The 19588-nt window shown below is 44.4% G+C and overlaps 2 protein-coding genes across 5 annotated transcripts; both read left to right on the forward strand.

The window, feature by feature from the left end:
* The first annotated feature begins 553 nt into the window (after positions 1-553).
* LOC125509988 (probable NOT transcription complex subunit VIP2) lies at positions 554-6266 on the forward strand. 4 transcript variants are annotated; one of them, XR_007284429.1, is made up of 11 exons: positions 554-920; positions 995-1096; positions 2818-2903; positions 2980-3057; positions 3215-3646; positions 3781-3833; positions 3918-3959; positions 4522-4666; positions 4743-4828; positions 4929-5018; positions 6006-6266. XR_007284429.1 is itself a non-coding variant. In XM_048675068.1 (10 exons), exons 1-9 carry the CDS (start codon positions 569-571, stop codon positions 4815-4817), a joined length of 1365 nt encoding a protein of 454 aa, XP_048531025.1. In that variant the 5' UTR covers positions 554-568; the 3' UTR covers positions 4818-4828; positions 6006-6266. The 4 variants fall into 4 exon arrangements, 2 of the variants coding, with proteins under 2 accessions (XP_048531025.1, XP_048531026.1); XR_007284430.1 differs by having other exon boundaries at positions 6015-6266; XM_048675068.1 differs by lacking the exon at positions 4929-5018.
* Positions 6267-7631: 1365 nt separating this feature from the next.
* Positions 7632-9933, forward strand: LOC125556374 (mitogen-activated protein kinase 4-like). The gene is made up of 2 exons (XM_048719122.1): positions 7632-8054; positions 9237-9933. The coding sequence occupies exons 1-2, from the start codon at positions 7632-7634 to the stop codon at positions 9894-9896; spliced, it is 1083 nt and encodes a 360-aa protein (XP_048575079.1). The 3' UTR covers positions 9897-9933.
* Positions 9934-19588: the final 9655 nt, after the last annotated feature.

The following is a 19588-nucleotide window of genomic DNA, read 5'->3' on the forward strand; positions in this document are numbered from 1 at the left end:
TCATAGATTTATGTTCAGCTTTATGTTTTAGCTCGAAAAAAATATTTTAAGCATGTTTAACCATTGCTATGTTAATGCTCTATTCAGAGTTTACTTATCATATCCTTTGCTTTGAGCTGTGTCCTCACCCCTTGACTTTATCGTACCAAAAAAGGGTTGGGCATATGAAATAAGTGGTCGACATCCAATACGACATAGGTTTCGTTGGACCTTTTTTTGGAAAGCACAGTAGGTAGCATTGGTGTTCATGCTTCATAAATTATTAACCATGTGATGCTATAGTGTATTGCAGAATTCATTTTTGGAAGTGCGACACTATCTGGAAACAGGCATTTTGTTACCTCTGTACATTAGGAGCCAACTGTTAGAATTTAAGACCTTAAATAGTTAAGTCCATTAGTCCAACGTTGTTGGAATTCCTGTCATCGATATTCTTTCTTTTGCAGGCGTGTATGTTGGTTGTTGGAATATATCTGTTCTTGCTTTTCTTAGGGATGGTTACTGTACCTATTTCTTAATGTTGTTATATTTTGTGATACCAATTTAAATTTATGAAATTAGCTGGGCTATGATAAAAGCTTCTTTATATTTTATCAATCGTGATAGTCTCGTGAGGGTGAATGATAAAGAAGCATACAGTGTGTTATTTTCTTTTGTTGAACTCCATGTTCTCACTCAGCTTGTTGTTTGTTTTTATTTATCTCTAACACCAGGATCATCACAACTGATCAATATGATTGGTAATTCATACCCAACGTCTGGAGGTTCATTATCCCAGAACCAAATGCAACCAGGAAATAATTCTCTAGGTTCCATGGGGATGCTACATGACGCCAGTGACAGCACTCCATTCGACATCAATGATTTCCCCCAATTGACTGGTCGACCTAATTCAGCTGGTGGTCCGCAAGGACAATATGGTAAAATTGCTGGAAAACCATAAATATTTCTCCCTATTTTTGGAGGATTCGCTGCCAATCTCTCTAAATTGCAGGATCACTACGGAAGCAAGGAGTTGGTGTTAACTCCATTGTTCAACAAAACCAGGAGTTCAGTATTCAGAACGAAGATTTCCCGGCTTTGCCAGGATTTAAAGGTTGTTACAGTTGAATTAATTCTAGAACCTGTCTGTTGAGATTGTTCTCATTATACTTTCGGTTCAGTGGTGCATGATTATTTAATTGTGTTACTTTGTGATCTGGAAGTTCTAATATCGGCTGCATGCCTGTTATTATACAGCCCCGCTACTCTGTACTTATTGAACCACAGTATTTGAACAGCTTAGTTACCAACAAAATTGCCCTGCCAAAATCTTCTATCTGTTATAAAGCCCATTCTTTTTTAGTCGTGTAGTATGAATGCCGTGATCTTCTCCTCAAGTCAGCAAATGGTGCCGTGCTCGTTGTAGCGAAATTATAGCACACCATTTTTGGGAATACAATCATAGAGGTGAGAAGACAAGGATGCAGAAATTTCATGAGAGGGCCAGCGGGGCAAGACCATGCAGCTAATGTGGCCTTGTGGGAATGTAGAAAAATATCTTACAAATACTAATTTGGTATTGCTTTATAAGATATACATATGACAAATCGAGTATGCATATATGCACCTTCTATTATTATGTGATGCTCGAACTGGAATTACCATGAACTGTCATTAGAATATATATGGTGGCAACCTAGAAAAAATGCGCCAAACGACATTTAGATAAAAGGGTCTCACTGCAGCATGCTTACATGCGCCGCAATTCGGATGCCTATAAGTAACAAGTAAACCTAATTTTTGGCGAGAAATGGGAGTATGTATTATTTGTGACATATGCAGGACAATGTTAATAAATGAGATGGATATAGAGCTCTTAAGTTAGTTACTTTAGTGAAAGATAATCAATTTGTCTCCCCTAATGAAAACTATAGAGAATTATTGTAAACTTCTCATATCATGACTTATGGTTATAGATGGAAGGGCATCTTAACCCTTCGTGTTTTCCATAGGTCCTATATACTCGTATTAACATTGTCCTACATATGTCATAAAGAATACATACTCCCATTAGGTATGATTTGAGGCATAGCAGCTAAGCCATTGGGAGGTGGTTAAGCCAATTTAGTTCTGGTGCTTACTATGGTTATAATTCATTTAAACTTACCATGTCAGTAAGTTAACTATGAGCCTCATGACCAACCGCGTGGACCAGTATGGATCAAAAGAACGTCCTGAAAATTAGCTCCAGCATTTAACAGAGATTACTGCTGAAGTTACAAATTTGGCCATCCACGCGCATACTTTCAGTCCTCAAGTTTATTAAGCATCTCAGACTGTTTGTTTTCTTGTGCCCGCTTCGCAGCATCAAGACACCCATACGGATGAATACAAATAGTTGCACTTATGCCTTTAGGCCCAAATGTAACTATAATGTATTTTCTTTTTAATATCTTAGTACTATTATTACAGTTTAGGCCGACGAACCATCTTCCCCAAAATGTAATTTGTCATTTGTTGGTCAACTCTGGTGCCAATCCCCTTTAATGGCGCCACATGTTTTGCATGGTTTTAATCTTTAGATTTTTGGACCTATTCTTTCCACGTGCGACATGCTCATGCTTTAATGCTCCATAAACGTGCACGGAACAAAATAAACGTGCATGGAGCAAAATAAACGTGCACGGAACAAAATAAGACCTTGGCAGTGTTTCTTGAGGCTTTAAAATTCTTTCCTGAAGTAGATCTTTTGGTTGATCATTGCACTACCTTAATACATTCCCTTTTCCCCCCTTTTGCCAAGTTATACTGAATATTGACATTTTGAATTATCAGGTAGCAGTTCAGATTATGCTATGGAGTTAAATCACACGGAACAACTTCACGAGAATGTACCTGTAATGCAAGGACAACAATATCCCGTGGGTTCATGTCTCTGAATTTTGAATCTTTGTTTCTCCGAGCATTTCTTTTGACATGTTATGAACACTTACACAGATGGCAAGGTCCGTTGGGTTTAATTTAGGAAATAGCTACCAACCAAATCGTCAGCAACATCTGCAGGGTGCTAATTCAGTAAGTTATATCAGAAATCCTTTGAAATAATCATCAAACAAAACATCTGTTGCATTGTCATGGTTCTGATAGGTTTCTATTTTGGCACGTCATATTCAGGTTTACTGCTCATATTTACCCATTAATACATAGAATAATCTTCATTATGTTTTGTCAGATTCAGAGCGCCGGACCTCAAAATATTGGACTAAGACCACTAAACTCTTCGAGTCAAACTTCTAATTTGGGATCATACGAGCAACTGCTCCAGCAATACCAGCAGCCGAAGGCTCAGAGTCCTTTCGGGTTGCAGCAGATGTCTTCAGCCACACAGCCATATGGGGATCATGGTCTAAAGCCCATTCTGGGAGGCCGAACACCACCTGATCCATACGGCTTGTTGGGATTGCTGGGAGTTATAAGGACGAATGATCCTGATTTGTCATCTCTTGCTTTGGGAATAGATTTGACAACGTTGGGTTTGAATTTGAACTCACCAGACAATCTGTACAAGACATTTGGCTCTCCATTTTCAAATGAGCCAGCAAAAGGAGATCCAGAATATCCTACTCCAGCTTGTTATGTGGCTGAGCAACCCCCAGCACTACAGGTAGCTGCCAATAACTGGCTATTTCTGTCTAATGAGATGTTCTAAACCCATTTTCAAGAAAGGCCGAGAATCTTTCTTTGATGCAGCCAGTTCATTTTATAATAAATATATTGTAACAAGTTCTGTCTTTGCAGCCTATGCATTTTCAGAAATTTCAGACACTCATACTGTTTTACATATTCTACAGGTACTTTCGCTACTTGAATGTATTAGGTTTGGCCATTAGTTTTGGTAAAATTTAAGGTTATGTTCTTTTGTCTTTGGTTTTCAGCATGCCGAAGGATGAAGCTCAAATATGTGCTGCCAATGAACTGTGAGTACATTGTTTCACTGGTTATCTCATTTAAATTTCTTGTTGTTAGATGTAATAATTGGATCGTCATGCATGCGCCTTGTTCATGTTCTGAATCTTTTACCAAAAAATGTGATCTTATTGCAGTAACATTTGATAAGGGGACATACTGCTATGTCCTGATCAAATGTACAACACTAAAAAAATATTAACTTATAACCTGTCAGATACTGGATCAGGCCCATTGACTGTCTTGGATCTATCACAAAAATTTAGTAACCTTTTGGGTTTATACATCTTCCTGGATGAATACTGTTTAGCTACCTGAAGCTGCGTGAATGTTTCCATTTCCATTTTCTTTGTTTTCTATATCAAATTATCAATATTTTCTATTATTTATTTTTGATGACTTTTTTTTGCTAAGTTGCACAAGTTATTTTTAGCATTGCTGCGCATCCTTCAAACTTCCTTGTAACCTATCCATTTTTAGCAGTACATCACAACTGAGCAGAGCTTCAGCCAGTTTATTTTTTGGTATATACTAATTCTTAGATATGTAATGCATGTGTATTGTTTTTGTCAGACATAATCGTGGATGGTTTTACCATAAAGAAGCGCAGCAATGGTTCACAAGAATTCCCAACATGGAGCCTATTGTCAAAACTCCTACATATGAACAGGGGTCTTTTGCCTTCTTTCATCAAGGCAATTGGGAAACAGTCCGTAAGGTACTTACATTGGCTGAATATCCAGCCTCTCTTGAGCACTTTTGCATATGATAGTTGAGCATGTGTGTTGCTGCAGGATAACTTTGTTCTCCATTATGAGCTAGTAGAGAAAAGGCCTAGTCTCCCTTCCGCGTCCCAAATTGTTAGGTGAAAATTTTCTGGGTAAGGACTTCCTGGCTACAAATATATTTTGGTTTTTGTTTCTGTGTATCGAGAAATCATCTCACTGTTGTATGCAATGCAATATAATTTTGTTTTTCAGGTACCTCCTGACTCTAGCTTTCTTGTACATGAATGGAGAGCCTTCTTTATAAACATAGTGTAGCGATATTGCCCTAACTTGTCAAGATAGGTACTGTCTTCTGCAGTGGAATACTTATATTGATGTCGGCAACTATTGGGTAGGAAGTAATGTTCCATGTGGCCATTTTAGGAAAGAAAATGTTTTTATTTAACTTAATAAAGGAAGCAAGCAGCTGCGGAGGGGGTCCTTGAACGCGTGTGGGTGAGCATGTGACACACACACATGCTGCTAGCCAACCGTGTGCTCGGTTCTCATTAGGAAAATAATATGTTAACGTTTTTCTATTAAACTTGCTACTGAAAAGTGAAACCTCCAGGGTTCCCTGTTGGCATGTACTTGACAATCCCTGATACCCATAGCTCATTAAATCAATTGGATGCATCTTAAGTTGACGTCTAATTTGTCAGATCCAAATATTTCCGCTTCTGCTAAGAAAAAGTGGGTGCTGTCTTTTGCAATGAAATGTGTACATTCATGAAGGTTGAACATCAGTTTGATTTATTCATTTACTTATTGGCAACCTACTTTATTAGGTAGGAAGACACGTTCTGTCTGGCCATTTTAGGGAAGATTTATTTTTTCTCAAACACAAAAAACTTGACCCATGGACAATAGCACCAGCGCATTTATTAATTTGTTTCAAAAAGAAGTGAGCACCTGCCGAGCCGGGGCCTCGAACACAGGTGGACGAGTGCTCGACTCGTGCTGCCAGCCAGCCGAGCACTTCTGGTTTCCGTTTGGAAAAGATAGTATGTTATTACGTTGTAGTTTCTATTAAACTCATAGCTGAAAAGTGAGAAACCTGGAGGGTCCCTGTTGCATTTATGTACTTGACAATCCCTTATACCTGTGGCTCATTTCATCAGCATGTTGTTTCTTTCAAACATGGCATGTTAATTTGGCAAAACCATTTATTTCCACTTATGTTCTGAGTAATGTAATGATTAAATGAGCTGGCTTGTTATATTGAGGCAAAATTGTTGTTGTTTACTGTTGAGTTTGGGATGCGATTCGATTTATTGACTTGGTTGACAGTCTATGTAGTGAATCAGAGAGCACCATGTCATGTCAGAGACGCGGAGAGGAGGCGGCTGCAGAAGGAGGAGAAAATGCCTTTGTAATTACAGTATATAGTTAGAAAAAGGATGGCACTGTCGTTAAACATTACCTAGCTTCTTCGTACATCATGGGGAGTTTGTCTGTAATGCTCCTTGACAAACAGTTTCGGAGTAGCCAGTCAGTCTGCAACTTAAATAGACCACAACGGAACAAAACAAAACAAATTGGTTTATCTTCTCTGGCAGTGGTAGAATTTTGTTGCTCGTTCGCTGTGAAATTCTGCTTACTTTTGATCAGCACTGCCACCTTGCTCAGCCGTAATTCTACTGAAAGGAATTTTTGGAAAAAGGTAGGTTCCAGCGAGGGTCCATTGCTAAGGTATTGTAGCTTCTCTAACATTCCTTCTATATGTTAGATTAGAGTATCAAGTTCCGATGTGGTGATGCTCGTGGGGGCAGGGTCAGGTGAGAGGAAACAAGAGAGACGGAGGTTGCGTCCCGCCTTCCTGCTGAGGATAAAAAAAAGAGGGGACACGTTATCTCTTTTTTTTAGGGTAGGGGAGGCATTATCTGATGTAGACGAGCGGCACAACCAATTCCTATGGCGCGGAAGATGGACCAATCGATCTAAATCTAAACAACCAACACCGCAGAGTCTAGAAAGGAAAAGAAACGACCAACGCTGCCGAATCGGATCACGTGCTTTCTTCTCTCGTCTACTGCTCCACTCGTGCCATAACCCTCGCGCCACTCGTACGTACGGAACGCGGTGGTGCATGATGGGAAAGCAACCCAACCGCTTCCCAGATCGGGCAAATGACCCACGTTTTCGTCTACCGCCAGGAGCAGTGCGCCCTCGTGGCCTGTACGCATGCATGCCCGATCGACCCACGAGCCGCGGTGCATGACAGTGGTGCGGCGCGAGAGGCGTTGCCGGAAAGCCGGTGGGCGGCTTACCCGAAAGCAGCATCGGCGACTCTCTTCCTGGTGCATGCCGAGGAACCACGTGGGCTGGGGGCGGCAGGGTGTCTCGGGGAGGTCCTCCTCAAGCCGTAACCTTCCTCCCAATTCCCGTTCCTCCGGCTCAAGTACGGCCGATTCAGATATGCTGCTTCGTCAGGTGAGCGGGAGTTTCTCTCCACCTCCTCCCTTTTTTCTTCTACTTTTGTGAAGCATGGCAAGAGCCTCTCCACCTCCTCCATTTTCCCTATTTCCCCTCGTAATAAAATTTTGTAGTAGGAGTCTCTCCTGGTGTCTCTGCTAAAGAAAATTCGAGTCCAAACTTTGGATTCTGGTGCATTGGGGTTGGGGAGGGTAGCTCCCCTAATTCAAAAAGAAAAAAAAAACCCAGCATTAGATTAGTTTGTCCAACAAATTCAGTATCACACACTTATGTTAGGCTTGAGGATAAAATCCTGGGATGGAAACAAAGACTAGGGCCATGGAAAAAGTCAAGCTCACACAAGAACCTCGCAGCATTGGAGAAGGCTTAATGATAAACTCGTAAACATTTTTTGCTCTGTTTTCTTATTCTTCCATTATCCCCAATTATGGAATGTTAACTCTATGTTCCCTCCTTTCACAGTCGAAAAAGGAACAAAAAATGGCGAAGATGGTAGCTCCTCTGAATGGCAAGCAAAACCATGGGAAGCATTACTACACGATGGACCAGACGATGTTTGAGATCGACACCAAGTACGTGCCGATCAAGCCCATCGGAAGTGGATCTTATGGGGTAGTTTTCTCATCCATGAACAAGGATACGAACGAGAAGGTCGCGATAAAAAAGATAAACAACGTCTTTGATAGCCGTGAGGATGCACTGAGGACGCTGCGCGAGATGAAGCTCCTCCGGCACTTGACTCATGAGAATGTCATTGCTTTGAAGGATGTAATGATGCCAATACGGAGGAGGAGCTTCAAGGATGTCTACTTGGTGTCTGAACTCATGGACACCGATCTACAATATATCATCAACTCGTCTCAAACGCTTTCCAATGACCACTGCCAATATTTCCTTCTTCAGGTATGTGGCAGTCACCTTTGTTTTCATTCCTTCTTTTTGCTTGACACTTGTCCAGTAATATTTCATATGTTCCTCATTCTGTCATAAGTTAGTTTATTCACATAGTCCATACCATGAGTTATTTGGATGTAATGCCTATGGCTATGCCTTCATCTAACCGCTAATAAGCTATGCCTAATTATTTAATTGGACATATATCCCATTCCAGATGCCTAGGTGGCGGTGCTGTCGTTGGCGTGATCTTTTTTAGTCAAGCTATGATGTTTGATTGTTACAGAAAAGATTCTTGTATAACAATATAATGTTTTTATACTTCTATATATACTAATTTGTAGTTAGTTCATGGTGCATGTAAAGTTGTCAAGTTCCAACTTGTTAGGTTATGAGAGAATGATCAAATAATTTCTAGAAGAAGCAATTGTCAATTTCAATATCTGTAAGTGCTATTGTGAGCTCGAGCTCACAGGCACCCTTTGCTACAGTACAAACGAAAAAAATATTTAAAAAGTTCAAAAAAATCTGAATTTTTTTGGCAACAAACATTGATATATTTTTCACATGCGTGCAAATTTTCATGACAAAATGACATTCATGCAGGTCTCGGCAAAAAAAACAAAATCGATGCTCCAAAATGCTTCCAAAAACAGTTTTTTTGGAGCATGATTTTGTTTTTTTTGCTGACACCTCCACAAATGTCATTTCATCACGAAAATTGGCACGCATGTAGAAAAAACATCAAAGTTTCTTGACAACAAATTTCAGATTTTTTTGAATTTTTTTACTATTTTTTCGGATTTTACTGTTCATCCGGGATCACTGGTGCCCGGAATCAATTCCTCCGCGTCCGTACTATAGTAGCTTCTATAGCTGCTCGCGGATAGTGGTTGTGCGCTTAGGAATGATGTGTCTTAAAAACAAAACGACTTAATACAAATCTTATTTGCTCATGGGTATTTGCATGAACATATATGGTGTAAGCCTCTGTAAATAATTTAAGGAAAGCTAAATTTATACACCTAGACATGAGCATTTTAATCGATACCTACCTGCTCGACTTGTCTTACAAATTACATTACTTTGTAATTATTATGATATCTTTAGTTTATTGCCGACCATTTTACGATTTCTCTAATATTTGTCAATCAATTAATAGTCTAAGATGCCACCTTATATTGACTGTAGCTGCTTCGAGGGCTGAAGTATCTTCATTCAGCGAGAATACTGCATAGAGACCTGAAACCAGGAAACCTTCTGGTTAATGGAAACTGTGACTTGAAGATCTGTGACTTTGGTCTTGCTCGCACAAATAACACAAAAGGCCAGCTTATGACTGAATATGTTGGCACGCGCTGGTATAGAGCTCCTGAGCTGCTGCTCAGCTGCAACAACTATGGCAACTCCATAGATGTCTGGTCTGTTGGCTGCATCTTTGCTGAGCTACTTGGCCGCAAGTTGATCTTTCCAGGAACCGATTGCCTAAATCAGCTTAAGCTTATAGTCAATGTTCTTGGCACCATGAGCGGTGCTGACCTTAAGTTCATTGAGAACAAGAAAACTCGCCAGTACATCAAATCCCTTCCATACACCATCGGCATTCCCCTCACTAGAATGTACCCACAAGCACACCCTCTTGCCATCGATCTATTGCAGAAGATGTTAGTCTTCGATCCTTCCAAAAGGATCAGTGTCACCGAGGCTCTGGAGCACCCCTATATGTCTACGCTATATGATCACAATGCAAACCATCCTGCTCAGGTGCCCATCGATATCGATATAGATGAAAAACTTAGCGTGGAGATGATCCGAGAAATGTTGTGGCGGGAGATGCTCCAGTACCCCTGAGGCTGCCAGGATGGTGAATATGTGTCAAGCTGGAATGAACACATGCCCACACCAGGATCTTCACATGTTCTTTTCTATATAAAGCTTACTGCGATTATTGCACCTATCAAGTTATCACAATGAACTTGGTAAACTACTATGTAAATAGGTGCACATATAAGGCCGCCTATGGATTCTTTTTGGTTGTGGATCACTAGTTGTAGTATATATGGATTGTTGTGTTGTAAAAGTGTTGTTTGATTAATAAGGATTCAATTATGAAGACGCTTGTAGAAGTGTTGCTTGATTAATAAGGATTCAATTATGAAGACACTTGTAAAAGTGTTGTTTGATTAATAAGGATTCAATTATGAAGACGCTTGTGTAAATTTTAGTCCTCATTTTTGTACATGATTTCAAGGTGAAATCTTAGAGGTTTCTCTATATATGGAGGTCTCAACTTTCAAGTGGCCTTGGTTTTCGTCTGTTTGCTTCAGAGTGATTACCTTCAAATCTGTCTTGTTTCTTCAAGAAATAGAAATTACAGTGTGTATGGTGCTTTCTGTTCGGTTAAAAATGTATATTCTATGAAGCCCTCTATAATTTGCAATTTAGAATCTTCATGTTGATGTAACACTGGTCCAAGTTATTAGTCATATTCCCCGAGAAAACAACTTCTGTAGAGAATTCCGATCTCTCATGCTCCCATTGGAGTAATAAATATGCCGTCACAACTTGTCGGAATAAAGAAACAGGCAATAAGCAAGCAAAAGCAGATCATGTAGTCCATTTAGTTAGACCACGGTACCATTTCACATATGTGTGAAACATTAGCTGACGAAAATATAAGATGTAGATGATACACAATGGACACTTGCAAGCATTGATTGAGGACATATTACCAACGAAAAGCACACCACTATCCCAGAAACGTCTACCTTCCAACGGGCCCATGTTAAAGCAACTCTAGCAGATGCGTCATATGTGGCAGATCGCCATAATAACTGCTAGTATGGCGAGCGACACACAAAATGTTGCCTCCTCCATAATACTAGCAAATAATTCATTTCAATAGGTTGAGAACATCGGTCGTGATCAGCATTTGTTATAGCTAAGGTTCTTTTTGTCACTATTTTGATGCATATTTTATTCACAAAAACCATCTATCAGTTGTTGTAGCGCTTCCAATAACCATAGAGCAAATAATGAAAGATACCCAATATGCTTGACTGAATCCAAGCAAGACTTTAGAGTTTAAACTTAGTTGCTTGCAACATTTAAGATTTTCAGCATATCAACGTAAGATGAGAACTATGCATACCTTCAGTTTAGATCCCCGTGTTTTTTTTTGCAACATTTAAGAATTGAGTTTAGATCCCTGTGTGCTAAGTTTATCAATAGGTATACCATCATCATGTGCTTGTACCAATTTAAGAAGTTCCCCATTGTTTTTTTTAACATGACACAGATGAAGAATCATCGTCCACCTGCATCCCTATTAGGATCAGGAGACGTTCCCCATTTAAAGACCTGGCGAATACGCCTATTCATGTGTATGCAAATCAAGCCGGTGAACAATAGCGAGAATAAAAACCAAAGAGTGATCAAATTTGGTTTGCCTAAACGTCCGATGAGAAGAAAGTGGAAATAGAAGCACACAACCCACGCAGAAAAGAAATTACGTCTCTAATTAGTATTCACCATGAGCAAGTTCTTTGAGCTCTGGCGCATCTGTTCTGCTCCGGCGCGCCGGTCTCGCCAGCGAGCATGTGCCTAAACATGCGCAGGGCCAGGGACGCTGAGCCCCGCACGATGTGCGCCCGCATCATCGAGCGAGGTCGAGGATGTAATGTCTTTTTTTTATCATAGTACAGACGCAGACCCTCATATATAAGCGTATACGTTCACCCCTATGAGCATCTTCGAGAGACTGAGCCGACATATCATATTGAGATTGACGAAGTCACCGCAGATGCCTCGTAGTCGAAAAGAACGTCTCCTCCCACTAAACGTTGATACGTCTCCAATGTATCTATAATTTTTTATTGTTCCATGCTGTTATATTATCAATCTTGAATGTTTTATAATCATTTTATAGTCATGTTATATCATTTTTTGTATTAATCTATTGACATAGTGCCAAGTGCCAGTTACTGTTCTTTTAATATTTTTTACATATCAGAAAACCAATATCAGACGGAGTCCAAATGCCACGAAACTTTACGAAGAATTTTTATGGGCTAGAAGGAACACAACGGGCCCTGGCTGCGCCTGGGGGTGCCCCGAGGGGGGCACAACCCACCAGGGCGCGCCAAGAGGCCCAGGCACGCCCTGGTGGGTTGTGCCCACCTCGGGTGCCTCCCGGACCGCCTCTTTGCTCTATATATACTCCAAAAATCCCAGAACCCTAGGGGAGTCGATGAAATATTCATCCAGCCACCGCAGAGTCCAGAACCACCAGATCCAATCTAGACACCATCTCGGATGGGGTTCACCACCTCCATTGGTGCCTCTCCGGTGATGCGTGAGTAGTTCTTTGTAGACCTTCGGGTCCGTAGTTAGTAGCTAGATGGCTTCATCTCTCTTTCTTGATTCTCAATGCAATGGTCTCTTGGAGATCCATATGATGTAACTCTTTTTGCGGTGTGTTTGTTGTGATCGATTAACTTTGAGTTTATGATCAGATCTATCTTTTTATATCCATGAAAGTATTTGAGTTTCTTTGATCTCTTTTATGCATGATCTCTTATAGCCTCGTATTTCTTCTCTGATATTTGGGTTTTGTTTGGTCAACTTGATCTATTTATCTTACAATGGGAAGAGGTGCTTTGTAGTGGGTTCGATCTTACGGGGCTTGATACTAGTGACAGAAAGGGAAACGACACGTATGTATCATTGCTACTAAGGATAAAACGATGGGGTCTATCTCTACATAGATAGATCTTGTCTACATCATGTCATCGTTCTTATTGCATTACTCCGTTTCTCCATAAACTTAATACACTAGATGCATGCTGGATAGCAGTCGATGTGTGGAGTAATAGTAGTAGATGCATGCAGGAGTCGGTCTACTAATCTTGGACGTGATGCCTATATAACGATCATTGCCTGGATATCGTCATAATTATTTGAAGTTTTATCAATTGCCCAACAGTAATTTGTTCACCCACCGTTTGCTATTTTTCTTGAGAGAAGCCACTAGTGAAACCTACGGCCCCCGGGTTTTTCTTTCTCATATATTTGCCTTTCCGATCTACTTTTCTCTTGCATTTATTTTCAGATCTATTAAACCAAAAATACAAAAAATACCTTGCTGCACTTTATTTTATTTGCGATCTATTTATTCAATCTATTACAACTTTCTCCCGTCCACGCACCAATTTCTGGCGCCGTTACCCGAAAGGGATTGCCAACCCCTTTAACACGTCGGGTTGTGAGTGGTTGTTATTTGTGTGCAGGGGCTGTTTACATTGTGTTGCTTGGTTCTCCTACTGGTTCGATAACCTTGGTTTCATATCTAAGGGAGATACCTACCGCCACTGTGCTGCATCATCCCTTCCTCTTTGGGGAAATACCGATGTAGCTTCAAGCGACATCAAAAGGAATTTCCTGCGTGTTGCCGGGGAGGATCTTCAACATATACCAGGTTTCTAATCACAAATCTTGTCTCCTCACAATTTACATTATTTTCCATTTGCCTCTTGTTTCCTCTCCCCCACTTCACAAAAATTTGCCGTTTTATTCGCCCTCTTTTTCATTTGCCTTTTTCTCGTCAGATCTCTTGTTTGCTATGTTTACTTGTGTTGCCATGTGTCTTCTATTTGCTTGCATCTTCGCTTGCTAAAGATCTATTGATATGGATCCACATCCACTTGCTAATCTTTTTAAGAGATTCAATTATGATGAACCAATTGCTTGTGAGTTGAGTGCACTAGATTTTTTTTGAAGTTTTGCTTGAGATTCGTGAATCTAAAAATTGTGATAAAGAAATTTATGAAGTGATTCATGATAGCTTATTGAATGAAAAGTATGATTGCAATGATTTTACTATAAATTCTATTAATGTCAATTGTGCTAATAATATGCAAAACCCCAAGCTTGGGGATGCTATTTTTCTATGACCACTATTTGTTGCAATGATCATGATTGGGGTGATTCTTATGATCTTGAAAATTTATTTAAGCCTCATGATGACTATGTTATTTGCAATAATTTTGAAAGTGGGTTTGCAAGAGTGTCAACTTTAGGTAAAAATAATCCCATATATTTGGTGAGTGTTCAATCTTATGAAATTTTTCATGAAAGTGGGTTTGGAGAGGTCATGACTTTAGTTGATGTTAATCCCACTATCTTGGAAGATCATAAAACTTTTATGCATGGATCGTGAAGATAAAATTTTATATGATAGCTATATTATTGAATTTTATCATGATCCTACATATAATTATTATGAGAGAGGAAAATATGGTTGTAGAAATTTTTATGTTATTAAATTTCCTCTCGTTATATTGAGATTGTCAATGTTTTATTCCTCTCCTTTGCGTATGCTAGATATTTCTTGTCTTGACAATTTGTTTTCCTATAAAATTCCTATGCATAGAAAGTATGTTAGACTTAAATATGGTTGTCATATGTTTCATGATGCTCTGTTTGTGTTTCAATTATTATCTTTCGTGTGAGCATCGTTGAAATATTATGCCTAGCTAGGGGCATAAAACAATATCGCTTGTTGGGAGGCAACCCAATGAATAAAATTAATTTTTGCTTTTTGCTTCCCGTTTTTGAGTGTTAACACAATTATGCTAATGTTATGATTGTGTTTTTTATGTTTTAATTAGTGTTTGTGCCAAGTAAAGCCTTTAGGATCTTTTTGGGTGATAGTTGTTTGATCTTGCTGAAAAAACAAAAACTTTTACGCTCATGAAATTAATTTTCATTTTTTTACCAGAGAGCGATAAAATACCCATTCTGCTTGCATTAGATCAATATAGGAATTTCTCAGGTCTTCCTAATTTTTCAGATTTTTTGGAGTTATAGAAGTATTTTAGATAGTCAGATTGCTACAGACTGTTCTGCTTTGACATATTCTGTTTTCTTTGTGTTGTGTGCTTATTTTGATGGCTCTATGGTTTTCTTTGATGAGTTTTTGCCATAGAAAAGTTGGAATACAGTAGATATAATACAAAAACAAAATATGAATTGGTTTAATACAATACTTATAGTAGTGGTTTGCTTTCTTATACTAACGGATTTCACGAAGGTTTTGTTGAGTTTTGTGTGATTGAAGTTTTCAAGTTTTGGGTTATCTTACGATGGATGAAGGAAGGATGGAAGAGCCTAAGCTTGGGGATGCCCCGACATCCCAAGCTATTATCCAAAAATGGGTACCGGGGTACTGATCCACGGGCACCTATGGGACCGGTGGACCGGGTCGCTTTCGGTTCGGCGGGGGCGGAGGTCGTGCAAAGAGCAAATCGAGGCGATACACGCGCGCGATTTACCCAGGTTCGGGCCGCACGGATGCGTAAAATCCTACTCCTGCTTTGTGGTTTGTATTGATTTCTTGCTCGGGAGCGCGGGGTGCTACAGTACACTTCCGCAGCTAACGAGACCGAGCGTGAATGTTTTTCGAACCCCCCCTCTATGTTGCACACGGGCCTCCTTTTATATGCTCAAGGGGTCACCGACAGGTGGCAACGGAGGCAAAGGGGTAAAAATGGAAAGGTGCTGCGGTAGGTACAGCTACCTGCTACAGTGTATCATACCTAACCCTGACGGCAGGGGACAAGGGCCTTAAATGCCCGTCTGTGTCGCCTAAACAGTGCAAAAAAGGGACTGCCAGGGACGCCACCGTTCGCCACGATGGCGATCTTGTCAGCGCCGCTTGCCACCGCACGCCGCTAGCTGCATAGACTCCCGCCACGTACGCCTGGAAGGACCCCAGAGCGACACGTTGGTGGATGTGCTGGAGCGCGGGCACAGTGGTGTCTTGCCGCGGCAAGCGCCTTGCCGCGGTTGTTGTCTTGTCGCGCCTGGGAGCTTGTCGCTCACCGGGCCTTGCCGGGACGCGTGGTGCGCCGCGGCAAGTTCCTTGAGGTGCCTTGGTTGGCCTTCCCGGCAAGCTCCTCTTGCCGGGGTCTTGGGATGCTTTTGTTAGCCTTCCCGGCAAGCTCCTCTTGCCGGGGTCTTGTCTTCTTGGCTTGGACACTTTGTTCTTGAATGGCTCCAAAGGAACCACGGAGGGCCTTGGCGGTCACCCGGCAAGCCTTGCCGCGGGATGCTGCGACTGCCCGTGCACAAGTTCGGGATACTAGGGTACCCCTACTCTAGTACACCGACAGGAGCCCCCGGGCCTGGGCCATACACGGTGCCGAGCGCTGTTGGGCCAGGCCCAAAACAGGGCACGGGCACACGCGGCCTAGGTTACGCCGTATCTTACTCCGTATTCACCGCGCCCTTCCCGAACGGCACGCGTTGAATGCGGCATCGTGGGAGAGATCGTGGGTGGTTTCTTTATTCGGAAATGTGGAACGTCCGCCCCCTCCCTCTTTATAAGCAGGGGAAACAGGGGCAGTTTGCCCACTCGCCCGTTGCCGTTCCAATCTCAGAAATCTCCGCCGCTCCCTCGCCTTCCCAAAGCTGAGAGAGAGAGCAGCGCTCCGCCCCCACATCGCCACCAGCACCACCAACGCCGTCGACCTCCTCCACTGCTTCCGCCATGGCTCCAAAAGCCGACAAGGGGAAGGCCGTGAAGTCGACCGAGGCGCAGCGGCTCGCGGCGCTGCGGAAGGAGCGGGTCGTCTTCCCCCCCAAGCTTGGCGCGAAGGAGCTGAGGGAGAACTACTACCTTTTCTGGTCGGCGGAGACACGAGCGCATCCGCGCACGAAGGTACTCCCCGCCGCCGCTTGGAAGAAAGCCCCAAACGGATACCCTTTCTTTGCTCTGTTCTTCTACTGCGGGCTCTGCCCACCTTTCTCTGAGTTCTTCTGCGACATCATGAATACCTATGGATTCCACCTCCTTGACTTCACCCCCAATGCCGTTCTGACCATGGCAGTTTTCGCACATCTCTGCGAAAACTTTGTCGGAGTCCTTCCCAACGTAGCCCTCTTCCGCCACTTCTTCATACCCCGAGTAGAGAGAGGAGAATCTCTATCCGGCGGAATCGCCTGGATCTCAAGGGCCGGCAAGAAGGAAACGTATCTGGAGGGAGAATTCCGCGGCAAGTGGGAGGAGTGGAGGGCAGATTGGTGCTGGATTGACGAGGAAAACCCGCAGCCATTCACCACCCGGCGCCGAACCCCAGTAGCACGCGGCAGCGATTGGAGCGACGTGGCCCCGGAAGATGACAGGCTGAAGATTGCCGTCACCAGGATCCTGCGCCTCAGACTTGCCGGGCTTACTGTTGGCGCTGTTGGCGCAGACTTCCTTCGCCGCCGCATCGCCCCCCTGCAGGAACGGGGGAGGCCCACTTGGGAGTTCAAGAATGCGGCAGACATCATGAGGCTGCGGCCGGGTCTCAATTACAACTTCACAGTCCTGGAGCTCAACGCGATGCTTCAGGAGCTCTTCAAGTATGACCCCCAACATCCCGAGGTTTTCAGGTTGCCGGGGGGCGTCGTTCCGCTGTGCAACAATTCCTCGCTCGACCGCATTCGCGCAATGATGCCGGAGTGCGACTCGCATGGAATTGTGCCAACTTGGCAGGAGCCTGCAGATGACGTCGTGCAGCAGTTCTTCGATGACTTGGTGGAAGTGCCAATCCGCTCCGACGAGAAGGATGGCCTCACCCGCGACACCACCGACGCAGAGATGGCGCTCATTGCCACTAGGCTGGAAGAAGCAGTGGCAGCCGCAACCGCGGGCGAATTTGGGTTCACTGTGGAGGAGGCGGATGCAGCAGAGGCGGCAAGCCGTGCCGAGCGAGGGGAGCCCGCCGGCAAGAAGGAGCTTGCCGGGCGTGGCGCCGAGGCGAGCGAGCCCGCCAAGGACACGAGCGGCTCGTTGGAAATCAACTCCTCTTCCACCTCGTCTTCAGACAGCCCACCACAAGCAGAGCCTCCATCCCCACCAAGAAGGCGTCTCCGCAAGGCCGGTGACGTGGCGGAGCGGCAAGCGGGTCAACAGTCGCAGCGCCGCGTGACACGCTCCACCGCGGCAAACATCGTTGCTGCGGGAGCGCCTCATGCTGCGACGGCAACTGGAGCGGAGTCTAGCCGGACCACCGCTTCAGTTCCTGCCGCTGCTCACGCCGCGCTGACAGCCGGGGCGGGGTCGTCTCAGCCCACCGCCCCTGCTCCCGCCAAGCGGCCAAGGGAAGCTTCTCCTCCGCCTCCTCGCGCCGGGCGCGCGCCGGACTTCGACTTCTCCGCGTTCAGCTCCGACGAGGAAGAAGAAGAAGAGTAAACTTCTCTTGCTGTACTTGCATTTCTTCAATTCTTGCTGTTTGTCTTGTTCCTCACTTGCTTTTCTCTGAACTTGTTCCTCTTTAGGACTCTGGCCCAGAGAGCGGCAAAGAGAGCTAAGGTCCCGGTGATCGTCATCGAGGACGAGCCCACTGCAACAGCAGGTGGCGCGCCCGAGACAACCTTGCCGGACCCGTCGACTTTTCTCCAGGGCAGACCCCAGCGTAAGTGTATGATTTGCTTTCCGCTGCGAGGCGCGCATGGGTACTTGTCTTTGCTGATATCTGCTTGTTGATTTGTGTAGGAGCCGAGCAGCCCCACCAGGAGCCAAGGGAGAATTCCCCGACAAGGGAGAACTCTCCAGCAAGGGAGGGCTTCCCGGTAAGGGAGAAGTCTCCGGCAAGGGAGGGTTCTCCGGCAAGGGACAGCACCAGCGGCCCCCCGGCGGCGGAGACCACGACTGCAGAACCTGGTGCAGGTACTCCTCTTGCTTCAAAACTTCCCTTGGGTTCTTCTTCTCTCGATCTTCTTGGGTTTTTGCTGGATTTTGCTTGACTCTTCTCCCCTTGCCGGATGTCAGACCCATCTGCTGCAGAGCAGATGGAGATCGAGGTCGCCGCCGAAGACGTAGCCGGCGCTGGTGATCCCGCCGGCGCCGAGGCCGCCAAGGCTGGCGCCGCGGCGACTGGCGAGGGATCTGGCGATCGTACTGACGGCCCTGAGGCCGCAGGAGCGCCAGGCGCTACACCGACCACCGACCCGTCCGCTGAAGCCGCAGCGCCAAGCTCCGAGGAGCCCCAGCCAGGCGTCTACTTGAAGGCCGGCGAAGGCGTCTTCATCAACCTCCCCTGGGCGTCAAGCTCCAGGGCGCCGGTCGAGGGGGAGATCTTCGACGGAGAAGTGCTTGCCTCCGCGGGGTTGACGGTGGATGACGCGCCAAGCAGCAGCAGCAACGAGCCCGAAGAAGAGCGGCTGCTGCGGAAGCTGATGTCGCTCTACCGCGCGCGACAAGCCAAGCTGGAGTCCCGCGAGGTGCTTGTCGCGAAGGCGGGAGCTGATATCGAAAAGCGCGCGGAGGACCTCGGGGGTTTCCACCGGGAAGCCCTCCGGTCCCTGGCGGAGGAGCGGGAGCATCTCGCTGAAGTGCAGAAGGCCTTCCTCCTCGAGAAGGCCGAAGTCGAAGAGCGGCAGCGACTTGCCGCTGTGAAGCAAGCCGCGGAGGAGGGCGAGCTGGCGCAGTGGAAGGTCAATCTCGACGCCCACGAGGAGGAGCTTGCCACGCGCGAGGAAAAACTCAGTGGAGCCCT

This window comes from Triticum urartu, chromosome 5 (assembly GCF_003073215.2).
Source record: "Triticum urartu cultivar G1812 chromosome 5, Tu2.1, whole genome shotgun sequence".
NCBI classification, from domain to species: Eukaryota; Viridiplantae; Streptophyta; class Magnoliopsida; order Poales; family Poaceae; genus Triticum; species Triticum urartu.